Source organism: Gymnogyps californianus, chromosome 3 (genome assembly GCF_018139145.2).
Source record: "Gymnogyps californianus isolate 813 chromosome 3, ASM1813914v2, whole genome shotgun sequence".
NCBI classification, from domain to species: domain Eukaryota; kingdom Metazoa; phylum Chordata; class Aves; order Accipitriformes; family Cathartidae; genus Gymnogyps; species Gymnogyps californianus.
In genome coordinates this window covers 21,791,013-21,802,578 of record NC_059473.1, presented here as the reverse complement: position 1 = coordinate 21,802,578, position 11,566 = coordinate 21,791,013, and the positions used below count along the sequence as shown (strand labels likewise).

General features: G+C 45.7%; 1 protein-coding gene across 4 annotated transcripts in view; it reads left to right on the top strand.

Moving 5' to 3' along the window:
* The first annotated feature begins 3,217 nt into the window (after window positions 1-3,217).
* MARK1 (microtubule affinity regulating kinase 1) overlaps window positions 3,218-11,566 on the top strand; it is a 60,489-nt gene continuing 52,140 nt past the window's right edge. For all 4 annotated transcript variants that reach the window (XM_050893095.1, XM_050893093.1, XM_050893094.1 and 1 more), the window contains exon 1: window positions 3,218-3,550. In XM_050893095.1, coding sequence (XP_050749052.1) covers window positions 3,500-3,550 — 51 coding nt within the window. In that variant the 5' untranslated portion in view covers window positions 3,218-3,499. The remainder of the gene's footprint in view (window positions 3,551-11,566) is intronic.

Here is an 11,566-nt window from a genome sequence, read left to right as displayed (position 1 = left end):
GGAGCTGGGAAGCTGGCCTTGTGCCAGGCTGGAGGGACTGGGGTTTCTGTGCTCGCCTGGCTGCGCTGCTCCCATCCAGCACACCCCTGCAAACAAAAAGAAAAGCGGGCCTAAGCACCAGCCAGCTGGCTTCGTGGAGGAGGAGGCACATGGGCTTGGCTTCTACAAGGCACAAAGCAACAAGTCCGTTCTGCCTGTGTGCTGGGAAGCTGCAGCTGACTCACTGCTGGAGCTCCCCTTGGGAGGGACGAGTGCCTACAAAGCTGACTGACACCTTAGTTTCCTCACTAAACAAAGTTGTCTAGTCATAAATAAACATGTCATTTCTGGCAAAAATGCAGAGAATGAGCGCATTTCAGAATAATAATGGTGTAAGAGCTTAAGTCTTGCGCTCTGCATCCTCTCTCTTTGCCTGAACAACCAGCCAGGAACAAAACAACCGGGTACTCGCCCAGGCTTGAGCACGGGCCTATGCAGGTTTCTCAGAGCTCGGGATAAAAGATCACAACCACTACCCAGACCTTTCTATTGACACGGGTCTGTCCTTTTCACTTCTGATGTGAGAAGCCGAGGTTTCCTCCACTCCCTCAAAACATGGATCCCAAGCAAAACGCTCCTGTTGGCTGCTGCCTTCCCAAAATGACAGCCTTCCCCTCTCTGCCTGCTGTTTGCACCCCTCTGCAGCCGCAGAGGCTGTGCTGCTGCCACCATCCGAGCCCTGCTTGTGCTCTGTGACTCACGCTGGGCACCAAGCAGGACTGAATGCCACCTGAAGCAGCAATAACTTTCTGCATATTTTAGTGCAGGTCTCAGACAGTTTGGAGCATCCTTCTTCCAGGCCATTTTTGCGCTCAGCCCATTGCCCATCTTCTGTTTTGTCTCTTTGGAGACCGGCTGGGGGACGACGGGACCATCTCTGTGGTCACCTTCTCCTCCACGCAGCTCCTCAGTCGTTGCCCCTGCATTTTCTCACTCAGGGGAGACGAGAGGCCTGTAGTAACAACCAAACAAAATTAAATGGAGCTAGTAAATGAATGAGTGACTTTATTAACGTGAAAGAAGATGATAACAGTAACAACCACGGCCAAAACAACTGCAAAGCAGATCTTCAGATAACAAGAATTAGTACATTATTACACTCTTAATTTCTGATGAACCAACATTTTCCTATGAATTACTGACCAAAACATATTCAAATTCTAAGGCAGGAAGTCTTTCTAAGCTTTCCCTTAGTCAGTGGTGCCATTAAACACGTTTAGAAGACATTTGAGTTTACACTCCTTTCTTCTCCGACCACAAGCACGTACACAAATCCATACCACGACGGGCTTGCATCAGTGGGAGTTTTGACCAAGTAAGGGTTGCAGAGTCAGGCCCCACGCAGAGCCCCAGACACAGCCTTGCTCTTATTTGGGATAAAAGTGAATGCATTTTGATGAGCTAAGCAACCAAACTGGGTTAATATCCAGTTTGTCAACAAACTTGTTTTGGCATGCTGGCTAGACCACGGCTGTTTACCCCGAGTAAACCCAATCTTGGATTATTTTGTTCCTAGAAAAATGAAGGACCCTGAAATTTCCCTTGCAGTCGGTAGTGCCAGCTATGTGAGGAGAGAGCTAGGAGCTCACAGAGGCCCTTGCAAGTATTTGGGAGGCTTTGGGCTGAGCACTAGCTGGGAACCCCTATCATTCCAGACAGACAAATCATGCATGCTCAGAGCAACACGGTCCTGAATGTGCAAGGAGCGAGTCCAGTCACACTCCTCGTACAACGTGGGGATGTTCTCTGCCTGTGCCGGCATCAGCTACAGAGGAAGAGCTGTTTTCCCAAACATCTGGGAAACTCCACTGTCAGCTGACCAGTGCTGAGGAGCTGGGGGCACCTCTTGAATCACACCAGAACTAACACAGCCCGAACTAAATATTTAGTGTGTTTACCTATAAATACAGGCGCATATATATGTATTACCTATAAATATAGGTAATAAATAACAATCCATCCCCTTTCACAAGTACATAAGGGCTTCCTGGAGATAGACATACAACGCATCAAGTGCCTTCCAAAGTATTTTTCATTAAGAAGGAAGGTCTTTCAGAACGATTGTGTTTACAGCATTTATGAAGATGTTTACAGCCTCAACTACAATCTGTCAAAATATTGCAATGGAAATTCAGGCACATTGTTTTTCTTCTGTTTTTGGTGCAGGGGAGGTTATTTTTTTATTTTTACAGATTATTTTTAGAGTTTGGTGAAGGGTTTGGCTGGTTTTATAGCAAAAGCTGCTGTCATGTAAACACTAGTAACTTCTCAAAGACAAAAATGTGTGTATGGTTCTAATTTTAAGTACATGAGGTCATTGGTTAAGTGTTCGAGGACTGTGTGCCAGTCGGACACGAGCGGATAGATGTGTCGCACGGAGTCTTGTTGATCCCATTTCAGCTTCAAGTGGGTAAAGGAGGCTGGCTGGCTGGCTTGGGCGCACAAATAAACGGCTTGATTTGCACAGATGCTGACACAGGGTTTTAAGAGCCTCCAGAAAGTCTGTGACTTGTGGACTCAGAGCCGTGCGGGAGGCGGACGGGGCTGCCCCACCGCCCTTTCTAAGACCGACTCCTGGTAATGGGCGAGTCCCTGTGGCAAGCCACCCGCCAAGCTACAGCGGGCCCCAGCACCCCCGTGGGCCCCGTCCCGCGTCCCTCACGAAGGGGGCTGGGGGCTCCCCAGGCGACTGACTCCCCCAGCCCTGCTGGCCTCCTCCCGGGCCTCCCCCATCCCGGCAGGCTGAAGGACGTGCCCGGCCCCGCCGGCGGGCCCTGATCCAGGGGCACCGGGACGCCGCCTCTCCTCGGCCTCCCTCACGAAGCAGCGCACCTGCCCCGGCCCACTTCATCTCGGGCCCGGGCCCAGCACGCCCTCCTGGCCGGCCCCCACCCCGACTGGGCCCGGCGCGGCGCCACCTGTGACCGGGTGCCGCGGCGGGAGGGACGGTGGCGCCGGCGAAAGCCTCCCGCCCGCGTTTGCCGCGCCCGCCCGCACCGCCCGGCGCTTCCTGCGGGGCGGCGGAGCCTGGCCGGCGGGGCCGGGCCCAGCGCGGCGGGGCGGGGGCGGGGAGGAGGAGGAGGAGGAGGGAAGAGACGGGGAAGGGAGCGCGGGGCAGCGGCGGCAGGAGGAGGAGTCGGTGCCGCGGCCGGATGCTGCGAGGAGGCGCCGCGGCCGCCTTGCGCTGCCGGCCGCTCACCTGAGCGGGCAGGAGGGAGGAGCAGCCGGCGGCCGAGCTGCGCGGAGCCCGGCGGCGGCGAGGCGGGCGGAGGGTCGGCCGGGCGGGCGAGGCCATGGCGCCGGGCGCCTAGCAGGGCCGGCAGCGCGGCAGGAGGCCCGCGTCCCGCCGTGTGCGCCCGGCTGCCGGCGGGGGCAGCCGGCGGCCTCCGCCGCGGCCTAGGAGAGCGGGCGGCCTTCCCCTCAGCGCGCCGGGCGCGGCGCCGCCGCCGCCACCCACAAGATGTCCACTCGGACGCCGCTGCCCACCGTCAACGAGCGGGACACGGAGAACGTGAGTGCCGCGCCGGGCCTCCCTCCCTCCCTCCGCCGCGCCCCTTCTCCCGCCCGCCGCCCCCTCCGCAGCCGCCTCTCCCCGGCACCTGGCGGCGGCCCGGCCTGTCCTGCCGTCCAGGCCAGGTGCCCGAGGGGTGGGCGGGCCGCGGCCGTCCTCTCGCCCGGCGGGCCGGGCGCTCCCCAGCGCCGGGCCGGCACCGCCGCCTGCCCGCGCCTCAGGCTCCTCCATGCGGCGCTGCCGGGGCGGGTCCGGCGCGCTGGGCTCCACGTCGCCCCAGCCCGCCCGCGGCCCCGGGCCTCCCGCAGGGTCGGCGGCCGGTTGCCGCTCCGCACGGCGGCCGGGCGACACCTTCCACGCGTGGTTGGGCCGGGCCGGGCCGCCCGTATATGTACTTGGATGGAGCCGGCGGCTGTAGGCGCACACAGGCGGTTGGCTTCGGTCCCCCGCCGGGGAGAGGCCTCTAGCCCCTGCGGGCTGCAGGCCGGGCTGCCCTGCTTTCGCGCGTCCCCCACACCGGGCACCCCAGTGCCTGGGTCGGGGCACCCACTCGTGAGCTTTCGAACTGCCTAGCACTTGGCCCCGTCTCGCCTTCTGGGATTCAGCCGTACTTGCTCTTTGTTTGGTTTGCACCTCGAAGATGGTCCCCAGCGTTGCTGTTACTGTATGCCTTCCTCTGTTTTGCTTTGTGTTGCGTCTGAGAGAGGCTGTCGTCGTGTCCTTGGTACCTCCCGAGTTGATTGTTTGTATCTTCCTTTGTGCTCTGTTTAAACATCTTTGCGCTCTTCCTCTGCTCCGCCCGGACTTGATGGAGTAGAAGCATAGCGTTGTTCTCCGTTTTGGTGGTCTGCCCGCAGAAAATAACCGGTCTTGGTTATGATAGATGGTGTACCGGAGAAATCTTAAAATCCTGAACCATGTCTGGTCCTGTCCATTGGTGGTGATTATTTAAATAGGCGGTAGTATGGGAGGTGTGAAATTTTCGTCTTAGGTGAAGGGACCAATATTAAAAGAGGTATGTTTGGAACGTGTGCTAGATATTGTTCGTTGCCTTTGGGAAGGTGGCAGAAGGCGCAGGGGGGAAAAAGGAGTCATATGAAATTTAACGTGTGCAATCACGCCCAACTTCTACTTGGGTGGAATGTGATCAGTAACAAATGGAGGAAGATGGCCTGGTGGGTTGAAAGGGGTTGAAGAAGATGCTTGTTTGATCAATCTGTAGAGGTTCTGGCCAACAGTAGGAGCTCATAATGTTTGTTACTGTACAAGCCAAAGCAGCAGTGTCTGCTGAACAGGTTACTGAATTATATGAAATGAAAAGTGAATATGAGAAGAGGGTTTGGAAGACAAAAGTAACAGAAATGAGATAATGTAGTTAAAGAAGTGAAACCCTAGCTTGGTGTCTTGTTATAAGGAGCTTTTAATATCAGTCACTCAGTGGAAGTTTAATTGACATAGCAATATCAGCCTGGTTACTAGTTAAAGCTTAGAGCAAGTAGGTGCATTTGGTCTGTCCTTACTCTTCATGAACTGCTGAGTCCTGTATTAGTGACAGAATGAAAGCAAGTCCTTGAGATGAAAATGAAAGTTTAGATTTAATTAAATGACAAAGTCCAGGTTTGAGTGATACATGTTACTCATGAGTCTCCATTTCAAATGTATATAGGAACGTAGATGAGAGATAGATGACAGGAAGGGATAAGAAATATTTATGCATATATCCAGTAATATAGTACATAAGACTTGCAAAGTACATTTACACAAGGCAAATGGAAATATTCTCAAACGTCATCAGCTTCTGTAGAATGAAAACTTCAATTAAAGTGTTAGTAGTTCATTTAGAAAATATTATGCTACTTTTGAATGCTCTATTTTGACACCTAGAGATAAGTAAGGATTTTTTTATTATTATTTCAGAGAGTGCATTGGGTATCTAAAAAAACCCAGATTTGTACAGGATATCAAAATACTCAAAATTGCACATTTGCTCCTGAAAATCTTGGTGTAAGTCTGTAACCTAATACTAATGAATATAATCCTCCAGTCAGATAAACAGTAAAGAGCCATGCAGTAGTAAGTTCCCAAATCTGCACAAAGTAATTCTACTGCTGTCATTATTATGGCGTCTGCTGGATTTTGGAGCAGAGATCTCAAGGAGGTTGTCGCTTCTGCCTGTCGGGGAGCCTCGGGAAGCCCTCTTTGCTACCCGTGGTCTCCCTTAGGTAAGACCTTTTGCTAAAGTGGCAAATGTGGGATAGAGGAGGAGGTGATCCGTTGCTGGCTTTCTGAACAGCAGCATTCCTTGATTTAAAATGGACTCTGTCAGGGTGAGGTGAGACTCTTAATTTACTTTTAATGTGCTTCCTCCTGCTAATAAAGACTAATGGACTGGGGAAGTGTTTATGCTGATGGGTCTTGATGCACAAAGTTTAGCTAGTAAGCTCTGGGTAACTGAGGTGGTAAGAAGTTGCAACTAAAGGGAGAAGTTATTGGAAAGAGTGTGGAGTTAAAGAGCAGCGTAACTATGAGTGGTTTTGGCCTGGTAAATAAATTCATCTTTGTAGTGCATATTTCCAATTCCCAAGTACGTATATTAGCACGGCTCTCCTAAGTTCTGCATCTAATGGTCATCTTCAGGAGAGCGCTCTTTTCCGTCTCATACGCGTGGCCATGTCAGCAATGTTGCTCCGTTGTGTGACTCTCAAGGGACAGACTGTAGCTCTGTATCCCGGAGAGAGCTGATTGATGGTTCTGAGTACAAACCTACGTACGCGTCCAGCTGTGCTTTGCACGTGGCATGAGGTCGTTGCATGAAATCATGGGGAACTACCCTACCACCGCCACCCCCTGTCTCTTGGCAGCTGCTTTCAGTGCTCTTTAAAATAGAAAATAAATAAAATGTCAACATATGCTTTTCTCAGTAAGTGTATGCAAGCATGTGTTCTGTCATTTGAAAAAAAATATTATAAGAATTGGATATAGCACCTATCGTAAGAATATACATTCCTTGAGGAATTATGGGAGTTCCTGGTGGGATGGGTGAAAAATGTGTGTATTTCCATAATTCTTTGTGCCTTTTATCCCACAGCGCCCTTTGAAAATAGTCTAGAAGGGATAAGATCATGCAGCAGATTACTTGATAAGGTCTTATCAGAAAGCTGGAGTGAAAGGTACAGGGGCTGCTGACAACAGACAAACAACAGGTGGAGGGAAAGAGTGGTTGTGAAACAGTCAGTATGTGTGTAACTGATAGGTCTGCGTTACAGAAATTCACACCCTTTTTTTTCTTTTCCTTTTTGCTATTCTTTACGTCTCCTAGTGCTATGTTTAACTTTTTTAGCGTATGTCCGTAAATATTTTTCATTGGAAATGTTATTTCTCTTTCATGAAAGCTATGTTTGAGGAAACAAAATAGAATATGATTGTCAAACACTTATTCCTATTGAACAGTTTATTGGGAAACTTGGGGAAATTAATGGGTGGAGGCAGTACAGTAAAGATTGTTTTCATGCCTATTACCAGATTTATTTTTTCAAGTGAGGGGTAAGAGTGGTATTCAAAATAATAATTTTCCTGTATTTTGATTTTGTACATGTAACTATTTACAGCTTCCTCTTGATACATTTTACGTAGGCTGCAGTAGGTAATGTTTCAGTGCATTCAAACACTTGCAGTTGGTGTTAGTTTGGGTGATCTGAGCTTCCCGTTTCTGCTGAGGCTGGAGGAGAAGAGGGATAGGAATCAAAAGCTTTGAACTAGAGTAATTCTTTTGTTTTCATTGAGTTGGTATTAATTGAGGAAAGAGGGGCTTTTATGTTTTTCCCTTCATATTGTGTTGTATTCTATTACGTCATTAAATTGGGGAATGGTTTTCCTGAATTAAGGCAAAAGAAATACGTCGGTAATATATTCTCTTAAATGTTTTTGGGGAGCTCTCTATAAGAAACAACTTGTAGATTCAAGAGTTGGCTGTATACAACTTGCTTTAGTAAAATTAATAAAAATGAGAATACTGTTGTTTGCTTTTTCCGACATAAGGATCTCTGTCTGGCATAAGAATAGATTCCCCCCCCCCCCCCCCCCCCGTAAGTGTAATTTAATCTTTTGAAGGTATTACTATTATTTGTGAAGGTATTACTATTTATTTGTGTTGTGGTGTAACCCGTCTAGCTAAGTTTTAAAGTATTCTTTTGCTTTATACTTTTCAGACACATAAAAGTTGGTTAATTCTGCTGCAGAGGTCTTGCATGTTTATGGCAGAAGAAGGAACAAACAAGGCGGGAGTGCTGGATCATAACACTGGCCAGAGTCGAGGAGGAATGTGGGAATTGTGGTTTATCTTACCTAGCCAGTGCCATATGAGAATGATTAAGAGTTGTCATGGCAGAGGGAGTTTTAAGGAAGGATAATAGTGACCTATGATCATGTGATTTGCTTCATTATCATACAAATAATTATGATTTTGACACACACACACCCATTTGCAGGCTAGTGAGGGAAGGGTGATGTCTCGGATGCCAGCTAAAGTGGGTGTGGTTAAGGATGACTTTCAGATAGGGGAGGCTACTAGACAGCTGCATTTTAAAGAGAAAAAAATTGAACAGGGCAAGAGATAAGAGGATGGAATGGAGTGGTCAGGTTGGGGTAATAATAATTATACAATGTTTAATTTCTTTCTGTTTTTTTTTCCTTCTGGATTTGCTTTTGCACAATAAGAACACATGGTTTTGATTTGGACAGAGGGGGCGTGGGAGAAAGTATCTGACAAGAATTCTTTCGTTCAGTGCCTTAAGCAGAAGAATGGCCTAGTTTCCAAGACTTATGGGTTCAAGAGTACAGCTGTGTCTGTCTTATCCACAGGAGATAGGCCTTAGCAAAGTGGAGAATGCTTGTGTTTTTCCCTTGTAAGATTATTTTCCTTGATCATAAATACACCATTAGGTCATATGTTTGTTTCAATGGTAAGAACAGAGTATGTTCTCCTAATCTTATTTTGAAGGTTTGTCTTTTCTCTGTGCAGGCTTTCTGGTTTGGTTTGGTTCAGGTCTTGAGCAAGCTCTTATGTCGTGGGGAAAAACACATGTTTAGCTAGAGCATTATGCATGAAGAGAGCAAGGTTCATTTTGTTATGAAGTATGTTACCCATTTTGAAGTTAACGTTCCGTGTGAATCATAGAGAGTCATGGGACAGGTGATACAGATGTTTAGTTTCATTTTCCTTCTGTAAAGAGAAATATTTTGGAACAAATGAGTGAAAACGTAGCTTCACACTTCAGTGTTCTTTCTAGGCATCGTAAAAGAGTATATAGTGTTAAAGTTCAGAAAGAGTTAATGCAGTTTGGTTGTACTACTTGTTTCATTTCATACTTCATGGGGTTTTTGAGGTTCATAGGTAAACATAAAGTTAGATTGTTTGTGGTTGGCGCTCTGAAAACTGTACTTACATGGTCAGTGGAGTTAAACGCTGAACCAGAACAAGGAGATTATGTTCCATGGAGCCTTGTTATCGGTGGGGTCTCTACCATCATATTCTTCTGATCACGCAAGCTTACTGTTTATATTAATATAGCTTTTTAAATTTTCTAGCTCTGCACATAAAATGTTTGAATCATCAGTAAAGGCAGGATTTTTTTCCCCCATGGCACCCAATTATATTTGGAAATTAATGTTTCTACTATAAATGTCGTAAGTTTCTACCATCACAATTGCTGTTGTTTAGCAGAGGGAGCTCCTGCTAACTTCTAATCGATATCAATAGTTTAAACACAGAAAAAGTAGTAATTTCATTTTTCTTTTAAGTGCAGATACAGTGATTTCTGTAAAATTATGTTCTCAATCAGTGATTTGTATTTGCACTTGCAGAGTTTTTTTTTCTTGTTCTCATAATTTAGTATAGATCTAGCCTTAATATCTTACTGAGGTTTGAGAGAGAACTTTAAAGACTGTTTTCCAGTAGAGCAGATTCATTGAGAAACTATCCTGTTAAAAGGAGGGATGATTTTACTATTGATGTGGAGCTAGACATCAGTGGTGCAACTAAAGCCCTAAGACAGAATTCTTACAAATTGGCCTACTAACAACTTAAGAGTTTGAGCAAACTTTTCAAATGTTGTGATATCAGAGAAAACGTTTTATTGCTTCTGTTTAGATACTATCTTTTAGTAGCTTCAACTTTTTTTTTTTTTTTTTTTAAATAGATGTTTGTGCTCTGTGCTGCTCTCCAGGTTAAATATTCTACTTGTAAGTTGCTGGAGACAGTAACATGTTTCAAACTTAGCTTATTTGTATTGTGGTCATGACACGATCTATGAAATTTTTTTGTTGTTGGAAACACAATGCTTGCTTTTTTGTGTTTTTGGGGTTTTTTTTTCATCTTTCTAGAATTCCAGAATCACCAAAAAAATCTACTTTTTTCACATTCTAAATTAACTTTTTTTGTGTGTTGTCTCTGCTCAGTGCTAAACTGAGCTTTAAATTGGGCCAGTTGTATTTCATCTAAGAAAGAAAATTTCTCCTTTTTTTGTTTTTCTGTGAATAACTTAGTAAAATAGTAAAATCAAAGGATTGCTGAGGTCTCAAGGTCAGTTTAAGACTTCATAGCTGTATGCGATGATGCAGCTTAGACAGTTTTGGTGAGCATCCTAGCGAATCTAAGGTTAAAAATTCCAAGAGGATAAGATGGTCCTTGTTCTTAAGGCAGGTTTCCCTGTGCTCGTTTCATCTTATTTTTTTCGAAGTAGTGACCAAACACGCTACAGCTATCATGGTAAAATAGTTTAAGGCAAAAGCGTTGGAAAGTAGTCTCTGTGCTTATCATAATCCTGCTTCTTTTTGAACTAAGATGGCAGTTGGAAAAAAAAGTTTGGTTGTTTGGTTTGTTGGTTTTTTTTTTTTCCCCAGATGAGCATTTTGTCAGGGATTTCTTTATGTATACTTTCAAAGAAAACACCAACTTATGCTGAAAGACATATGTTCACAGTCGCAGTAAGGCGTCTGCACAGTTAAATTCAGCTGGGCTACAATTAACCTTTAAAGCAATGAACCAGACGTGCTCATGGAGCAGTGCCACGGCTTAGGCTGTAATGATTGATCAATAGAGTGTATTTATGTAAAACTCAAAAGCGCACTTTTTCTGTGCATCTTTGTAGAATGGAAGATCATTATGTTATTCTAAAATTCTCCATCTTATCAGGACTGCTGATCGACAGTCACTTTACATCACTTAAATCATTGTGGAAAGCAGGCTCTCTTCTGCTGGAATGAATGCATTGTCTGTGTGTTTTCAAGTTCTTGTATTCTGTTGTTTGTTTCATATGGATCCAGAAAAAAGTAATTTTCCTTCTTTTATCTTGCCTTGGGACACCTTAGGTGTAGGCTGTGGCTCTCACAATGAGAAGTGGTCTGCTCGCCACTTGTTTGGTTAGCATTAACATGGCTTATGATCAAGAAGACTTTTGTAAAGACTCCTGCTGAGCTGTTCAAGATTTAAGTGCTCAGTACCAATGACTCCTGGCCCTTTGCGTGCAAACTATTTCAAGTTTGCAACGTTTTATAAAAATGTAAGACGTTGTAGAAACCTACATTCACAATACAGTAATACAATGTGTTTTGAAAAAAAAAAAAAAAAGGATTATTTTCTTCACACTTGTATTCTTCAAAAGACTGGCAATATATCAGAAAGAGGACTCTTGGTAACATTAAGCTTTAGCCAGTTTCATTGTTTTAACTTCTAAGCTGTATAGCAAATCTAAAGAAGCACTTGCCAAAAAAACGAGCGGTAAAACATTCTGTAAATTGTTCAGTCATTTTGAATGCCCAGTAAGTATAATACCCTGATATGTGTGTTCATAGTCCTAATGATTTCTCTGGTAATGATTGATAAACATAGTTGAGTTATACTGAGGAGAGAATGAAACATGTTCATGACTTCAGATCAGTGTCTGCCTTGTTCACCATGACCCTAGTGGTGTGTTGGCAGTAAGCAGAATAATCCTGGTTTACACTTAAACATGTGGC